At 44.1% G+C, this 19,529-nt stretch overlaps 1 protein-coding gene across 8 annotated transcripts in view; it reads left to right on the top strand.

Annotated features, from left to right (window-relative positions):
• LOC122541477 (carcinoembryonic antigen-related cell adhesion molecule 6-like) overlaps positions 1 to 19,529 on the top strand; it is a 178,319-nt gene that overhangs the window by 74,506 nt on the left and 84,284 nt on the right. For 7 of the 8 annotated variants that reach the window (XM_043678265.1, XM_043678270.1, XM_043678267.1 and 4 more), the window contains one exon: positions 3,872 to 3,953. The exons of the other annotated variant lie outside the window; for it this stretch is intronic. In XM_043678265.1, coding sequence (XP_043534200.1) covers positions 3,872 to 3,953 — 82 coding nt within the window. The remainder of the gene's footprint in view (positions 1 to 3,871; positions 3,954 to 19,529) is intronic. 8 annotated transcript variants of the gene reach the window in all.

The following is a 19,529-nucleotide window of genomic DNA, read 5'->3' on the forward strand; positions in this document are numbered from 1 at the left end:
TGTGTGTGTGTCTGTCTGGGTTGGGGGTTGTGAGTGTGAGAAAGTGTATGTGTGTGTGTGTAGTGAGTGCAGAGTGTCTTAAGTCTGTGAGGGGGTACATGTGTGTGTGTGGGTGTCTGTGTGCGCGTCTGTATATATGTGTGTCGGTGTGTATGTGTGTATAGGAGTGCCTGTGTGTGTGTGTGTGTGTAGGCGTATCTGTGTGTGTGTATGGTGCAATGGTGGTCACCTGTAATGTGACATGAACCCAAGGTCCTGGTTGAGACCCTCCCTCTGGGTACTGAACTTAGCTGTCAGCCTCTGCTCGGCCATTTTTCGCTGCTGCCTGTCCCGAAGTCTGCCTTGGAGGATGGTCACCCGAAGGTCCGAGGTCGAATGTCCTGGACCACTGAAGTGTTCCCCAACTGGGAGGGAACCCTCCTGTCTGTTGATTGTTGTGCGGTGCCCATTCATCTGTTGTCGTAGCCTTTGCTCAGTTTTCCCAATGTACCATGCCTCCGGGCATCCTTGCCTGCAATGTATAAGATAGACAACGTTGGCTGAGTCACATGAGTACCTGCCTTGTACAAGGTGGAAAGGTCCCCATGTGTAATAGTGGTATCTATGTCCACACTCTGACACGTCTTGCAGCGCCTATTGTGACAGGGTTGTATGGAGTTGTCCTGAGAGCCGGGCAGTTTGCTACGAACAATGATCTGTTTGAGGTTTGGCAGTTGTTTAAAGGCAAGTAATGGAGGTGTGGGGAAGGTCTTGGTGAGGTACTCATCCTCATTGATAATGTGTTGCAGGTCACCAAGAACATGGCGTAGTTTTTCAGCTCCTGGGAAATACTGAACAACGGAGGGTACCCTGTCGGTTGCAGCACCTGTCTGTCTCCTGAGGAGGTCATTAAGGTTCCTTGCTGTGACACGTCGGAACTGGTGGTCGATGAGTTGGGCATCATACCCCGTTCTTGTGAGGGCATCCCTGAGTACTTCCAGGTGTCCGTCACGTTCCTCCTCATCTGAGCAGATCCGGTGTATGCGTAGGGCTTGTCCATAGGGAATGGCTGTTTTAATATGTTTTGGGTGGAAGCTGGAAAAGAGTAGCATTGTGAGGTTGTCTGTGGGTTTGCGGTAGAGTGTGGTGCTAAGGTGTCCATCCTTGATGGAGATGCATGTGTCCAAGAATGAGACAGATAGTCGAGAGTAGTCCATGGTGAGTTTGATGGTGGGATGAAATTTGTTGATGTCACTGTGTAGTTTTATCAGTGACTCCTCGCCATGGGTCCAGAGGAAGAAAATGTCATCAAGGCTAACACCTTCAACATATTATCTAGTTATCACCATTGTTAACAGCTAACCTGAGAATGCAACTTCTTAAAAAAAGGTTTTGTGATTTACACATGAAAGAAGTGAAACTATCGTGGTATTCTAACAGATGAAAGGCTTAACAGACAATCAATTTTTCAATGTATAATTTCAGTTACATCGTACTGTAAATTTTTGCTTTAAATTCTGTGTGTTAGGATTGAGCCCTCCACTACCACCTGATGAAGGAGCTCTGAAAGCTAGTGTGCTTCCAATTAAACCTGTTGGACTATAATCTGGTGTTGTGTGATTTTTAACAGTGTTAATCCACACAGAGATTTGCTAGACAGCTGAGTCCAAGGTTTTATTTTAGCAGTAAATCCTGTTTTAAAAACACATGTTGGCGATATGTTTAGCACAACATCGTGGACTGAAGGGACTGTAGTTATGCTGTACTGTTCTTTCTTCTATGTTCCTTCTCAATCAGTCACCCATGTGGGACTTTGTCAAAAACATTGCTAAAATCCATGTAAACTGCATGCATTAAACTTCCCTCATCCACACATTTGATCACATTTTCAAAAAATTCAAACAATTTTGTTTGGTATGATTTCCCTCTGAAAATGCCATACTGACTGTCCGTAAATAACCCACACTTTTCCAAATGGATATTAATTCTCTCCTTCAGAATGTTGTCCAATAGCTTTCCTACCACTAATATGAGGCTCACTCATCTGTAATTTCCTGGTTCAGTGCTACTATGCTTTTTGAAAAGTGGAACCACATTGGCCATCCTCTAGCCCTCTGGCACATACACCATGGCCAGAAGGATATTAAAAATTTGTGTCAGAGCCTCTGCAATTTCCTACCTTGCTTCTCTTGGATGCAATTCATCTGCGCCAAGGGATTTGTCTGTTTTTAAGCCTGAAAGAACGTCCTTGGATTGGGTTTTCCAAACTTAAAAAGAATTACTATTTATTATAGATAAATAGATAAACAATTATGAACCATTGACAAATAACTTCTAGATGTGAAATCTCTCACGCCCCGTATCCCCCCCCACCTTTATAAGCTCCCCTACAGCCACATACAGCCAGCAAAAAAAATGGATGTTACGGTTAGAGGGAACACCTCAGAAGGCAGTTCAGTAGTTAGAACATAGCACAATGCAGCGCAAAACAGGCCTTTCAGCCCTCGATGTTGCGCCGACCTGTGAACTAATCTAAGCCCATAACCCTACATTATGACATCATCGATCATATGCTTATCCAAGGACAGTTTAAATGCCCTTAATGTGGCTGAATTAATTACATTGGCAGGCAGGGCATTCCACATTCTTACCATTCCCTGAGTAAAGGACTGCCTCCGATATCTGTCTTAAATCCATCATCCCTCAATTTGCAGCCGTGCCCCTTCGTAAAAAAAGATATCATCATCGAAGGAAAAAGACTCTCACTGTCCACCCTGTCTAATCCTTTGATTATCTTGTATGTCTCTATTAAATCCTCTCTTATGCTTCTTCTCTCCACTGATAACAGACCCAAGTTCCGTAGTCTTTCCTTCATTCCAGACCAGGCAACATCCTGGTAAATCTCCTCTGGCACCATCAATCTGGGTGGCAACTTTCAGGGATCGATGTACATGGATGTGCATCGTTACATTTGTCTGCATTGAACTCCATTGCCACCTTTCAGCCCAATTCTTCAGTTTGTCCAAGTTTTCCTGCAACCTGCAACATTCTTCAACACTGTCCACCACTTCACTGACTTTAGTGTCATCTGCAAACTTCTCAAAAAGCCAGTTTCTAATCCAAACTGCTAAATCACCTTCAATCCCATGCCTCTGCATTTTCTCCAACAGTCTGCCACGTGGAACCTTATCAAAGGCTTTACTGAGATCCACGTACACCACTTCAACTGCCCTACCCTCATCCACATGCTTGATCACCTTCTCAAAAAATTCATTGAGGTTTGCGCTGTGATGATCTTTTCAGCTTATTAGGAGTTGCTGTTCCTCATTTTTTTTATCCAGAGACTTTTGCTTGTTTGTAGGAGGCAAAAGGTCGAGAGTGTGGTGCAGGAAAAGCACAGTAGGTCAGGTAGCATCCGAGGAGCAGGAGAATTGACGTTTCGGGCATAAGCTCTTCAACAGGAACGAGGCCTGGGGTGCTGGTTCACACTTATAAAGTTTGTAACTTACTGTTTTAAAAACTTCAAATCTTACAGCTTTGCTATTGAGGGGAAATAGCTTTAAGTAGATTATACTGCAAAGATAAGGGCAGTTCCTGCTCTGTAGCAAGAGCTAATAACTTCTCTGTTCTTGATTCATCATCCTGCGACAAAGCTGCACACACTTCCAAGCCATGAGCATCAATTGCTATTTTAAAGGGTCTCGAAAAATTGGGTTGGCCAGTCAGTTTGTTTATTTGGCTTGCCTTCAGCATCTCAAAGTTTTCCTGAGATTCTGATAGAAATTACTTGTTTCATAAAAAAATTTGTTAAGGTCCAGCTATTGTCCTGAAATTACGCACAAATGTCTGGTGAAATCACATGTTCCTAAAAATCACATGATTTCTCATTTAGTTTTAGGAACATGGGATTCTGATGGAGACTTCACTTTCGCTGTCCTTGGCAATATTTGTCCTTGTCCTACAGCATGTCCTGAGTAAGTGAATCTTGATTTTCTGAATTTATTTTTGATTAAGCCTAATAATTACATGTCTCTGAGCTAAATGTCTTACTTACTAAACAGATACTAAATAGAACTACAGGTAAACAACTTTGAATTGTTGACATATAACTCTAACAGGCCATTTAGAACAGAGATGAGGAAGAATTCTTCACTCAAAGAATGATGAGTTTGTGAAACTTGCAGCCATTGTAAACTGTTGAGGCCAGAATCTTGAAGACTTTCAAGAAAGATGTCGACACAGGCCTAATGGGATAAAAGGGTATGGGGAGAAAGCAGGAACGGTGTGTTCTGAGTTGGATGATTAACCATAATCATATTGAAAGTCGGAGCAGGCAAGAAGGGCTGAATCACCTTGATCTGGATCTATATTCTGTGTTTCTCATTAGCTAGTGTAGTTGCTTGCCTGGCTCCTGTTGACCTTCAATTCCACTTACTGTGTTCTTACTGTGAAAGAACTGTTACAGAGTTTTTAGACTCCTCTCGGAAGATTATTTCATTAGTGGAAGGATTTTGTGAATGACGTCTGTTTTAAGTGCCTGCACATCATGACTTAATGGGGAAGTGTGACCAATAATCATGTCAATTCATCATGCATAATTGCATATAAACCAATGAAAACTCTAATCTCTTTCTTAAACATAACACACGTTTACAGCCACGGGCAAACAAAAAAAAATGGCATTATGGGTGGACAGTTAAAAAAGCAGGTCAATTACATCACTCCTCAGAATTTGATGGCATCTTCCATTTGATTTTCCAATTCCTTCAGTTCTTTAACCTTTTCCTTCAGGTTCTTTCACTTCACAGGAAGCACAGAGTGACTGGTTCTGACTTTGTGGTTATAAACAACAACTTACAGCAACAAGGGAGAGAAAATAAACTGGATTGCTTCAGATTTTTAGATAGTTTATTGTTATTGACTTAGGCACCAGAAACAACAAGGGCAAAAACAGGCCTATTGACCTTGCAAAGCCCTGCTTACTAACATCTGGGGTCTAATGCCACAACAGGGAGAGCTGCCTCACTGTTATCGTCACTCGTGATACTGTTGCGGACAGATGTATCTGCAGCTGGCAGATTGATAAGGATGAGGTCAAGTATGCTTTTCCCTCTTGTCAGTTCCCTGACAAGCAACAGCCTGACATAGTCATATTAAAGGTAAGTGAGACTGCAGATGCTAGAGAGTCAGAGTTGAAAAGTGTGGTGCTAGAAAAAGCACAGCTGATCAGGCAGCAACTGAGGAGCAGGAGAGTTCACTTATCAGGCATAAGCCTTTCAACAGAACATAGTCATATTGATAGAATCATTAGAGGCAAACAATGTCTCAGACACCACCATCACCATCCCTGATTATGACCTGCCTCACCAACAGGGCAGACCCAGCAGAGGTATACAACAGCACAGTGATTTACAATCAGGAGGAAGTTGCGTGGGAGTCCTCAACATTGACTCCACACCCCATGAATTCAAATGGCTTCAGATCAAGCATGGGTAAGGAAAACTTGGGCTGATTAAAATGTACCAACCTCCCTCGACTGATGAATCAGTATTCCTCCATGTTGCACAGCACTTAGAGGAAGCACTGAGGGTGGCAAGGGCGCAAGATGTGCATTGTGTGGGGGATTTCAATATCCACCACCAAGAGTGGCTTAGCAGCAGTACTACTTATCAAGCTGGGTGGGTCCTAAAGGACACAGCTGCTAGACTGGGTATGTGCCAGGTGATGAGGGAACTGACAAGAGGGAAAAGCATACTTGACCTTATTGCTATCAATCTGCTGGCTGCAGGTGCATCTGTCCACAATAGTATTATGAGTGATGATAACAGTGACCACTGCATAGTCCTTGTGGAGACTATGAGAATACCTTCCATCGAGAATATTCTCCATTATGTTGTGTGGCATTATCATTGTGCTCGATGGAACAGATTTTGAATAGGTCCAGCAAATGGAAACTGGGCATCCATGAGGCACTGTGGGCCATCAGCAGCAGCAGAATTGTACTCCAGCACAATCTGTAACCCATGGCCCGGCATATCCCCCACTCATCAATTAGCATCAAGCCAGGGGATCAACCCTGGTTCAATTAAGAGTGCAAGAGGGCATGCCAGGAATAGCACCAGGCATACCTGAAAATGAGATGCCAACATGGTGAAGCTACCAAACAGGATTATTTGCATGCCAGCAGCGTAAGCAGCAAGTGATAGACAGGGCTAAGCAATCCCACAACCAACAGATCAGATCTAAGCTCTGCAGTTCTGCCACAAGTGATAGATAGAGCTAAATGATCTCACAATCAATGGATCAGATGTAAGTTCTTGAATAGTAATGGACAATTAAACAACTCACTGGAGAAGGAGGCTCTGCAGATATCCCAATCCTCAATGATGAAAGAGCCCAACACTTGAGTGCAAAAGATAGGGCTGACAGCAACTTCACAGCAACCGTCAGTCAGAAGTGCCAAGTGGATGATCCAACTTGACCTCCTCCAGTTTCCAGCCAATTTGATTCACTCCATGTGAAATCAAGAAATGCTTGGAGACGCTGGATATGCAAAGACTATGGGCCCTGGCAATTATACTGAAGATTTATGCCCCAGAACTTTCCACTCCCCAAGCCAAGCTCTTGCAGTCCAGCTATAACACTGGCATTTACTCAATAATGGGGAAGATATTGGACAATATTGGAAGATCTGAAAATCAAAAAGACGCCAGGGACAGATGGGATTTATCCTTGGATTCTGTGGGAAGCCAGGGAGGAGATTGCAGAGCCTTTGGCTTCGATCTTTATGTCATCATAGTCGACAGGAGAATTGCCAGAAGACTGGAGGATCACAAATGTTGTTTCCTTAATTAAGAAGGGGAGTCGGGACAGTCCTGGTTAGCCTTACTTCAGTTGTGGGTAAGGTGTTGTAAAACGTTATAAGAGATAGGATTTATAAGCATTTGGAAAGGAATGATTTTATTAGGGATAGTCAACACGGTTTTGTGAAGGATAGGTCGTGCCTTACTAACCTTATTGAGTTATAGAGTCATAGAGATGTACATCATGGAAACAGACTTTTCGGTCCAACCCGTCCATGCCGACCAGATATCCCAACCCAATCTAGTCCCACCTGCCAGCACCCGGCCCATATCCCTCCAAACCCTTCCTATTCATATGAGGAGAAAGTGAGGTCTGCAGATGCTGGAGATCAGAGCTGAAAATGTGTTGCTGGAAAAGCGCAGCAGGTCAGGCAGCATCCAGGGAACAGGAGAATCAACGTTCCAGGCATAAGCCCTTCTTCCTATTCATATACCCATTCCAAATGCCTCTTAAATGTTACAATTGTACCACCCTCCACCACTTCCTCTGGCAGCTCATTCCATACACGTATCACCCTCTGTGTCAAAAAGTTGCCCCGTAGGTCTCTTTTATATCTTTCCCCTCTCACCCTAAACCTATGCTCTCTAGTTCTGGACTCCCCGACCCCAGGGAAAACACTTTGTCTATTTATCCTATCCATGCCCCTCACAATTTTGTAAACCTATATAAGGTCACCCCCTCAGCCTCCGATGCTCCAGGGAAAACAGCCCCAGCCTGTTCAGCTTCTCCCTATAGCTCAAATCCTCCAACCCTGTTAACATCCTTGTATAACTTTTCTGAACCCTTTCAAGTTTCGCAACATCTTTCCGATAGGAAGGAGACCAGAATTGCATGCAATATTCCAACAGTGGCCTAACCAATGTCCTGTACAGCCACAACATGACCTCCCAACTCCTGTACTATGACCAAGAAAAGAAAGCATACCAAACTATCCTATCGACCTGCAACTCCACTTTCAAGGAGCAACGAACCTGCCTCCAAGGTCTCTTTGTTCAGCAACATTCCCTAGGACCTTACCATTAAGTATATAAGTCTTCTAAGATTTGCTTTCCCAAAATGCAGCACCTTGCATTTATCTGATTAAACTCCATCTGCCGCTTCTCAGCCCATTGGCCCATCTGGTCCAGATCCTGTTGTAATCTGAGGTAACCCTCTTCGCTGTCCACTACACCTCCAATTTTAGTGTCATCTGCAAACCTACTAACTGTACCTCTTATGCATAAATGATTTGGATGAGGGCGTAGGAGAATGGGTTAGTAAATTTGTGGATGACACTAAGGTAAGCAGAGTTGTGGATAGTGCAGAACGATGTTGTGGGTTAAGTGGGACATGGATGAGATACATTAATGACTGCATTGGCGCCCCCTTGTGAATCCCGCGAGGAAGATGAGCAGTTCATCAACTTCACCAACACATTCCACCCCGACCTTAAATTCACCTGGACCATCTCTGACACCTCCCTCCTCTTCCTGGACCTCTCCATCTCCATCAATGACGACCGACTTGACACTGACATTTTTTACAAACCCACCGATTCCCACAGCTACCTGATTATACCTTTTCCCACACTACCTCCTGCAAAAATGCCATCCCATGTTCCCAATTTCTCCGCCGCCACTGTATCTGCTCCCAGGAGGACCAGTTCCACCACAGAACATACCAGATGACCTCCTTCTTTAAAGACTATAATTTCCCTTCCCACGTGGTTGAAGGTGCCCTCCAACGCATCTCATCCACATCCCGCACCTCCGCCCTCAGACCCCATCCCTCCAATTGTAACAAGGACAGAACCCCCTGGTCCTCACCTTACACCCTACCAACCTTTGCATAAACCGCATCATCTGCTGATATTTCTATCACCTCCAAACGGACCCCACCACCAGGGATATATTTCCCTCCCCACCACTTTCCGCAAAGACCATTCCTTCCGTGAATACCTGGTCAGGTCCATGCCCCCCCAAGAACCCATCCTCCCCTCCTGGCACCTTCCCCTGCCACCACAGGAACTGCAAAACCTGCGCCCAAATATTCCCCCCTCACCTCCATCCAAGACCCCAAAGGAGCCTTCCACATCTATCAGAGTTTCACCTGCACTTCAACACATGTCATTTATTGCTCCCAATGCAGTCTCCTCTGCATTGGAGAGACTGGACACCTTCTCCCACAGCGCTTCAGGGACCATCTCCGGGACACCCGCACCAATCAAACCCACCACCCCTTGGCCCAACATTTCAACTCCCCCTCCCACTCTGCCGAGGACATGCAGGTCCTGGGCCTCCTCCACTGTCATTCTCTCACCACCCGACACCTGGAGGAAGAACGCCTCATGTTCTGTCTCGGAATGTTTCAACCCCAGGGCATCAATATGGACTTCACCAGTTTCCTCATTTCCCCTCCCCCCACCTTACCCCATTTCCAAACTTCCAGCTCAACACCATCCTCATGACCTGGCCTACCTGCCAATCTTCCTTCCAACCTATCCGCTCCACCCTCCTCTCTGACCTATCACCTTCATCCCCACCCCCACCCACCCGTTGTACTCTTCGCTACCTTCTCCCAGCCCCACTCCCCTCCCATTTGTTTCTCCACCCTGGAGGCTCCCTGCCTTCATTCCTGATGAAGGGCTTTTGCCTGATGATTCCTGGCCTGCTGTGCTTTTCCAGCACCACTCTAATCTAGATTGAGAAATTAGATCATGCTTCAGCTGTACAAGACACTAGTAAGGCCGCACCTGGAGAATTGCATGCAATTCTGATCACCACATTTTTGGAAGGAAGCTTTGGAAAAGGTTCAGAGGAGATTTATGAGAATGTTACCTGGTATGGAAGGGAGATCTTATGAGGAAAGGCTGAGGGAACTGAGGCTGTTTTCATTGGAGAGAAGAACTTTGAGAGGTGTCTAAATCGAGACGTATAAGATAGTCAGAGGGTTAGATAGGATAGACAGTGAAAGCCTTTTCCTTGGATGGTGAAGGTTAACACGAGAGGACATAGTTTTAAATTGAGGGGTGATAGATTTAGGACAGATTTTATGGGTAGTTTCTTCACTCAGAGAGTAGTAGGGGGCGTGGAGAGGCCTGCCTGCAACAGTAATAGACTCACCAACGTTAAGGCCATCGAAATGGGCATTGGACATACATATGGATAATAATGGAACAGTGTAGGTTAGGTGGGCATCAGTTTATTTTCACAGGTCAGTGCAACATCGAAGGCCAAAGGGCCTGTACTGTGCTGTAACATTCGATGTTCTGTGTTCTATGTCCTGTGCACAAAAAGCAGGACATAATTAGGCAATTATTGCCCCATCAGTGTACTCTCAATCATCTGTAAAGTGATGGAAGATGAGCTACCTGCTCTCAGTAAATGGTTCAAGAAAGCAGCTGATCGTCACATTCTCAAGGGGCAATGAGGGATGGACAATAAGTGCTCAGTCCAGCCAGTGATGGCCACATAGAGTCATAGAAATGTACAGCATGGAAACAGACCCTTCAGTCGAACCCGCCCATGCCGACCAGATATCCCAACCCAATCTAGTCCCAACTGCCAGCACCCAGCCCATATCCCTCCAAACCCTTCCTATTCATATACCCATTCAATTGCCTCTTAAATGTTACAATTGTACCAGCCTCCACCACATCCTCTGGCAGCTCATTCCATACACACATCACCCTCTGTGTGAAAAAGTTGCCTCTTAGGTTTCTTTTATATTTTTCTCCTTTTACCCTAAACCTATGCACTCTAGTTCTGGACTCCCCGACACCAGGGAAAAGACTTTGTCTATTTATCCTATTCATGCTCCTCATAATTTTGTAAACCTCAATAAGATCCACCCTCAGCCTCTGATGCTCCAGGGAAAACAGCCCCAGCCTATTCAGCCTCTCTCTGTAGCTCAGATCCTCCAACCCTGGCAACGTCCTTGTAAATCTTTTCTGAACCCTTTCAAGTTTCGCAACATCTTCCGAGAGGAAGGAGACCAGAATTGCACGCAATGTTCCAACTGTGGCCTAACCAATGTCCTGTACAGCCACAACATGATGTCCCAACTCCTGTACGCAATACTCTGACCAATAAAGGAAAGCATACCAAACGCCTTCTTCACTATCTCATCTACCTGCAACTCCACTTTCAAGGAGCTATGAACCTGCACTCCAAGGTCTCTTTGTTCAGCAACACTCCCTAGGACCTTACCATTAAGTGTATAAATCCTACTAAGATTTGCTTTCCCAAAATGCAGCACCTTGCATTTATCTGAATTAAACTCCATCTGCCACTTCTCAGCCCATTGGCCCATCTGGTCCAGATCATGTTGTAATCCGAGGTAACCCTCTTCGCTGTCCACTACACCTCCAATTTTGGTGTCATCTGCAAACTTACTAACTGTACCCCTTATTCTCACATCTAAATTATTTATGTAAATGACAAAAAGTAGAGATCCCAGCATTGATCCTTGTGGCACTCCACTGGTCACAGGCCTCCAGTCTGAAAAACAACCCTCCACCACCACCCTTTGTCTTCTACCTTTCAGCCAGTTCTGTATCCAAATGGCTAGTTCTCCCTGTATTCCGTGAGGTCTGACCTTGCTAATCAGTCTCCCATGGGGAACCTTGTCGAACGCCTTACTGAAGTCCATATAGATCACATCTACTGCTCTGCCCTTATCAATCCTCTTTGTTATTTCTTCAAAAAACTCAATTAAGTTTGTGAGACATGGTTTCCCTTGCACAAAGCCATGTTGACTATTCCTAATTAGTCCTTGCCTTTCCAAGTACATGTACATCCTGTCCCTCAGGATTCCCTCCAACAACCTGCACACCATCGACGTCAGGCTCACAGGTCTCTCGTTCCCTGGCTTGTCTTTACCGCCCTTCTTAAACAGTGGCACCACGTTTGCCAACCTCCAGTCTTCCGGCACCTCACCTCTGACTATCGATGATACAAATATCTCAGCAAGAGGCCCAGCAATCACTTCTCTAGCTTCCCACAGAGTTCTCGGGTACACCTGATCAGGTCCTGGGGATTTATCCACCTTTAACCGTTTCAAGACATCCAGCACTTCCTCCTCTGTAATCTGGACATTTTGTAAGATGTCACCATCTATTTCCCTACAGTCTATATCTTCCAAATCCTTTTCCACAGTAAACACTGATGCAAAATATTCATTTAGTATCTCCCTCATTTTCTGTGGCTCCACACAAAGGCCACCTTGCTGATCTTTGAGGGGCCCTATTCTCTCCCTAGTTACCCTTTTGTCCTTAATATATTTGTAAAAACCCTTTGGATTCTCCTTAATTCTATTTGCCAAAGCTATCTCACGTCCCCTTTTTGCCCTCCTGATTTCTGTCTTAAGTATACTCCTACTTTCTTTATACTCTTCTAAGGATTCACTCGATCTATCCTGTCTATACCTGACATTTGCTTCCTTCTTTTTCTTAACCAAACCCTCAATTTCTTTAGTCATCCAGCATTCCCTATACCTACCAGCCTTCCCTTTCACCCTGACAGAAATATACTTTCTCTGGATTCTTGTTATCTCATTTCTGAAGGCTTCCCATTTTCCAGCCGTCCCTTTACCTGCGAACATCTGCCTCCAATCAGCTTTCAAAAGTTCTTGCCTAATACCGTCAAACTTGGCCTTTCTCCAGTTTAGAACTTTAACTTTTAGATCTGGTTTATCCTTTTCCATCACTATTTTAAAACGAATAGAATTAAGGTGCAAAAGTGTTCCCCAACTGACACCTCAGTCACCTGCCCTGCCTTATTTCCCAAGAGTAGGTCAAGTTTTGCACCTTCTCTAGTAGGTACACCCACAGACTGAATCAGAAAATTGTCTTGTACACACTTAACAAATTCCTCTCCATCTAAACCTTTAACACTATGACAGTCCCAGTCGATATTTGGAAAGTTAAAATCCCCTACCATAACTACCCTATTATTCTTACAGATAGCTGAGATCTCCTTACAAGTTTGTTTCTCAATTTCCCTCTGACTATTGGGGTATCTATAATACAATCCCAAAAATGTGATCATCCCTTTCTTATTTCCCAGTTCCACCCAAATAATTTCCCTGGATGTATTTATGGGAATATCCTCTCTCAGCACAGCTGTAATGCTATCCCTTATCAAAAATGCCACTCCCCCTCCTCTCTTGCCTCCCTTTCTATCCTTCCTGTAGCATTTGTATCCTGGAACATTAAGCTGCCAGTCCTGCCCATCTCTGAGCCATGTTTCTGTAATTGCTATGATATCCAGTCCCATGTTCCTAACCATGCCCTGAGTTCATCTGCCTTCCCTGTTAGGCCCCTTGCATTGAGATAAATGCAGTTGAATTTATTAGTCCTACCTTGTCCCTGCCTGCCCTGACTGTTTGACTCACTTCTGTTCTCACCTGTACCCGTCTCAGATCGATCTCTTTCCTCACTATCTCCCTGGGTCCCACCCCCCTACCTTACTAGTTTAAATCCTCTCAAGCAGTTCTAGCAAATTTCCCTGCCAGTATGTTAGTCCCTTTCCAATTTAGGTGCAATCCGTCCCATGAATGAAGAAGTAAAATTACAAGTTTGTAGAAAATGTCCTCACTGTTATTGCTGCACTGATGGTTTTGAAACAAACATAACTCAAATCAGTGTGGTTAAGGGTATTCAGGGCATATGTTGAGAAACCTACGATAATTCTCCAACAATCTTACTGTATCTTTAAATCACAATTGAAGATACAGTAGGTAAACAAAACATGTCCTTTATAATGTGCCTTAGTTTCTTATTTTGTCACATTATAAATAGTATTTTATGTGCATGTGTGAGAGAGACAGAAAGTGTGTCTGCATATGTGTGAGAGTGCTTCTGTATGTCAATGTTTGTATGTGTGTGTCTATGAGAGTGTATCTGTGTGAGAGTGTGACTATGTGTGCATGAGAGAGTTTGTGTATCACTGTCAGTGTGTGCATGTGTGTGAGAGTGTCTGTCAGTGTATATGTGTGTGCCTATTTGCGTATATCTGTGTGTGTGTGTGTGTGTGTGTGTGCATGTGCTGGGAAGAAAGATACACCAATGTCACCTTCCTTGACTAGGCCGCCATCACCAGCATGGAGGCACTGACCACCCTTGATCGGCTGTGATCAGCTGGGCATATTATCCACATAGCCAACATGCGACTTCCCAAACAAGTGGACAGAGGAAGTGCTTCAGTGAAATCCCCAAGGTGTCATTGGTGAAATGCAGCATTCAAACAGATACTTGTGAATCACTGACCCAAGACCATCCAAAATGGAGAAGGAGTATCTGGAAAGGCTTCAAGCAGATTGAGACTTGCCGTCGGAAAAAACAGAAACCAGGTGAAAACAGCAAAAGGAGTGCACGACCACACTAACACATCACTCAGCCCTTCCCATGACCACCACCTGCCCCAAGTGTGAGAGTCTGCAGTAGCCACATTGGTCTGTACAGCCACACTCTCATCCTGAGAGTGGAAGAGAGTCGTCCTTTTCTGTGAGGGACCGCCAGTGATGATCAGTGTGTTTATGTGTCTGTGTGACTATCTCTCTGTGCACAAATGTGAAAGTGTATGACAGAGAATGTCTCTGTGTGTGCATTTTAGTGTACTTGTGCCCATGTGTATGTGTCTGTGCATGTATGTGTGAGACTGCGTCAATCTGTATGTGTTTATTTTTCCGTGTGTCATTCTGTGCATATATGTGTGAATGTGTGCATTTATATGAGCGTGTGTCATCCTGTGTCTGTCTGACCCATTGTGTGTGTGTTTGTGTGTGTCTCTAAACGCATGCATATGTCTGAGTGTGAGAGCGTGTGACTGCATGAGCATGTGTAACTGTGTGATTGTGTATCTGTGTTGCTTTGTGTGTGCATGTCTTTGTGTGTGTTTATATGTGAGCATGTAATTACTTGTGTGTTGCAATCTGATAAATAAGTCAGAATGTTCAGGAGAGTGGTTAGGAAGCACTTTGACACACAAAGGGTGGCAGACATTTGCAACTTTCTTCCACAAATGATAGTGGATGCTGGATCAGTTGTTAATTTTAAATCTGAGGTAGATATGTTTTTGTTGAGCAAAGGTTAAGGTATGTGGGCCAAAGGTGGGTATATGGAGTTAGGCCACAGATCAGCCATGATCTCATTTAATGACAGAACATGCTTGATGGGTTGAACAGCATACTCCTATTCCTATGAAATAGATGCTAGACTCCTCCAGGTAAGTACAGAGTGAGTGAGGTCTAAATGAACAAGTGAAGTGCCATGGGATACATCATGAGCAGATGTACAGGAATGCAAAGCAGCCTGGCAGAAGCGGGCAGATATTGGTTGACCCTGAACGCCAAAGTAAATTGTTGAAGGCTATTGTAGAGTCTGCACATCAGTGAATAGTTCTGATGATGTAGTAAGGTTGTTGGTTTGCTGACATCAATTTTCATGGGCAAAGGGTGTGCTAAATAGTGTTCATGGACCATACAGGAATGCTGTTATGAAGACATATTTGGATGCTGGTCGGGATAAGCATTCGGTGATCTCCAGTCAGGAGATACCGGCCCTGATTTGTACATTGGGACTTTTTGCCATCCAGTTTGTCAGGAAGGGAGAGGGAACTTGGAAGTGGCTTTTCAGTAAGACAGGTTGAGACAGTAATGACATGCGAATACAGGAAAATAAGTTGATTGCAAGACTCTGAATTCATCAATAATGGCTTGAGGGGAAATTTGGCAATATCTTTTTCGACACTGCAATTCATAAACAAAAACAGAAATTCCTGGAAAAGGTCAGGTCTGTCAGCATCAGTGGAGAGAATTCAGAGTTAACGTGTTGGGTCCAATAATGCTCCCTCAGAGCTGGACCCAAAATGCAAACTTGGATTTCTCTCCACTGATTTCTCTGAGTTTTTCCAGCAATTTCTGTTTCTGATTTCCAGCATCTGCAGTTCTTTTGGATTTTCTTTTTATTTTCATTGTCTCTGTATTTTGCCACATTCCCTACATTGCTCACTGCACATCAGAGTAAAGTAAATTCCATCCATACTGTCAGAATATGTAGCAAACTGTTCAGCATCCTTATGGATACATCACAAGACCCAGATTATTTGTATCCCAGAATGAAAAGTGCAGCAGCTGAGGAAATAGCAGAGGCTCTGACTATCATGTTCCAGCCAGTCCGGTTAGGTTCTTGGCTGGTAGACTGTGAATGCTGCACCATTGATTACAAAGGGACAAAAGGATAGATTGAGGACAGGGTAGTCCGCCTGATATAGTAGTTAGGAAATAATTGGAGAAAGTTCTGAAGATTCATCATTTGGAAAGGCATAGATTACTCAAAGAGTGTCAGTAATTATTTCTTGTAAGTTTGAGTTGGAATAATCTATTTGAATTTTTGTGCAGGTATTTGGTGAGGGCACTTTGTTTGATGTTGCCTTTATCAGTTTTAACAAGATTTTAGACAAGGTCAAATGTGCTAGTCTGAGCACAAAGCTATAAACCCATGCAATCCAGGAAGAAGTGAAAAATCAGATCAAAGTCTTGACTTTGTGGCAGAAAGCAAAAATAATGTCCCAACTGAGATAGGAGGAGTGCACTTTATAAAGATACTTAGATCTCTGACTGAAATCTGGCTTGATAGATCATATTTGGCTCTTTTTTTTTAATTTCACTGAAACTGAACCATGCAATGCTGAAAAGCTTTAATAATAGTGAACATTAATTGCAGGATCACATGGGTTACTGTGCAGAAGGAGGCCATGTGACCATTGTTCTATATAGACTCTGCAAATGAATATAAATAGCTAGTGCCAATTACATAGTGGTTAAAACCCAACAAAAGACAGACAAAAAAAGGACAGAGATAAATTTTGAGGGTAAACTTGCAAGCAATATCAAGACAGACAGCAAGAACTTCTTTAAATAGATGAAAATGAAGAAAGAGTACAATCAATGGAATTCTCTTTACCAGAGAACTATCAAGGCTGGATCATTCAGTATATTCAAGACTGAGATCAATTTTTCGTCAGTAAGGGGATCAAGGGTTATGGGAAAGATTATCTGATCAGCCATGATCTCATTGAGTAGCAAAGCAAACTTGTTGGATTGGAAGCTTACTTCTACTTATAAATAGTCTTATAAGTAATCCCCTGCTTTTTCCCCATACCCTTGCACATTATTTCTATCCAAATAACCACCCGATATCCTCTTGAATGCCTCAAATGAACCTAACTCCACTACATTTCTAGGCAGAACATTCCATGCCCTAACTTCGTGCAGGTTGAGTGAAAATGTTTTTTTTCTCTCATGTCACATTTGCTCCTTTTGCAAATCACTTGAAATTTATGACGTTTTGTTCTTGTTACTTCTACACGAAGGAACATTTTCTCCCTATACACCCTATCCATCCCAGAAATGATTCTCAAAAACTCTATCAGATTTATCAACCTTCTTCTCTCCAAGGAGAACAGTCCCAACTTCTTCAATCTATCCTCATCACTGAAGTTTCACATCCCTGGAAGCATTCTTGTAAATTGTTTCTACACTCTCTCCAATGTATTCACATCTTTCCTGTAATGTGGAGCCCACAACTGGGACACAGTACTCCAGCAGAGGTCTATCAAGTATCTTGTACAAGTTCAACATCACCTCCTTGCTCTTGTACTCTATGCCCCAATTAATAAATCTGAGGACACTATGTGCTTTATTAACTGCTCTCTATTCTTGTCCTACCACCTTCAATGATCTGGGCACATATACCCACAGTTCCCTCTGCACTTGCACCACTTTTAGGCTTGTAGCCCCTCTCCTTCCCCCCCCCCCCCCCCATTTTATATTGTCTTGCAATGTTCAACCTTCCAAAATGCATCACTTCCCAAGTTTTCCTATTAAATCTCACCTGCTACCTATTTGCCCACTCTGCCAACTCCTCAATGTCCTTTTGCATTTTCCTCCTCACAGTTTATTATTCTTCCACATTTCAAAATTTTCCACTGAAGACCAATAACTTGATTGAATGATTGATTGATTTATTGTCACATGTACTGAAGTCGAGTAAAAAGCTTTGTTTATGAGCGGTACAGGCAGATCATAGTAAGCAAGGAATACAGATCAGAGGTTGTAAAAAGACTTAGCAGAGGCATGCAGGTTATATTGTATAGGGCGTACGCTAGGCGAGATCAATGTTAGCAAGATCAGCAATATTTGAGGCTAGAGAGACCATTCATCAGTCTTATTTTCAGCTGGGAAAAATCTGTTCCTAAACGGCTGGTGCATGTGTTCAGGTCTCTATTTCTTCTGCTTGATGGAAGAGGTTGTAGGAGATCATTACCAGGGTGCGATATGTCTTTGATGATGTTGGCAGCCTTTTGTCGGTAGCGAGGCATATAACTGGATTCCATGAACGGAAGGATGGCTTCTGTGATGATTTGGGCTGTGCACACTATCTTCTGTAGTTTATTACAATCCTGGGCAGAGCAATTGCTATACCAGGTCATTATGCACTTGAAGACTATGTTTTCAATTGTGCATCTATAGAAGTTGTTGAGGGTCCATATAGACATGCCAAATTTCCTGAGCCTCTTGAGGATGAAGAGGCTTTGTTGTGCCTTCTTGACTGTCGCATCTACGTGGGAAATTGAGGGCAGGTTGTCGGTTTTCGTCACTCCGAGGAACTTGACCCTGTTCACCCTCTCAACCTCAGTTCCATTGATGTAGACAGGGCATTTTCTCCTCCTTTCTTTCTGAAGTCAATGATCAGTTTTTTAGTTTTGCCGACATTAAGAGAGAGGTTGTTTTCATGCCACCAGATCACCAAGCCCTCTGTATCTCCCATCTGAATTGTGACTCATTATTAGAGTATCAGAGTCATAGAGATGTATAGCATGGAAACAGACCCTTTGGTCCAACCCGTCCATGCCAACCAGATATCCCAACCCAATCTTCTTCTCACAGCAGAGAGCGGCGCGAGCTGGGCGGAAGTGAGGTTGGAGCGCAGAGCTGGTCGGGAAGGTAAGTGACTGATATATAAAGAACTTACCTCGATGCCAACGGTCTTCTCACAGCAGAGAGCAGCGCGAGCTGGGCGGAAGTGAGGTTGGAGCGCAGAGCTGGTCGGGAAGGTAAGTGACTGATATTTGAGTGGGTGTGTTCTACACCCCAAGCCCTACATAGTAGGGCCTCCCTCCCATCCTCCTCCTCTAACCTAATTTTAAAGTCCACAGGTAAGCTACTCAGTGTTCTTGTTTTCGGAGACGAGGTGTAGAGCAATGGCAGCGCAGGCAGTGGAATGTTCCTCCTGCAGGATGTTCGAGGTAGGGGTGACCACCGATACTCCTGCCGACTTCATCTGCAGGAAATGCAGTCAGATCCTGCTCCTCACAGAACGAGTAAGGGAACTGGAACTGGAGTTGGATGAACTGAGGATTATTCGAGAGGCTGAGAGGGTGATAGATAGAAGCTACAGGGACATAGCTACGCTAGAGAACAGAGGTAGCTGGGTAACAGTTAGAGGTGGGAAGGGGAGGAAGCAGGCAGTGCAGGGATCCCCTGTAGTCGTTCCCCTAAACAATAAGTATACCGCTTTGGATAATGTTGGGGGGGACGGCCTAGCAGGGATAAGCTGCAGTGACCGGGTCTGTGGCGCGAGGTCTGGCTCTGAGACTCAGAAAGGAAAGGGGGAGAGGAGGAGAGCACTAGTTATAGGAGACTCT

The sequence above is a fragment of the Chiloscyllium plagiosum genome, chromosome 37 (genome assembly GCF_004010195.1).
Source record: "Chiloscyllium plagiosum isolate BGI_BamShark_2017 chromosome 37, ASM401019v2, whole genome shotgun sequence".
In the NCBI taxonomy this organism is placed as follows: Eukaryota; Metazoa; Chordata; class Chondrichthyes; order Orectolobiformes; family Hemiscylliidae; genus Chiloscyllium; species Chiloscyllium plagiosum.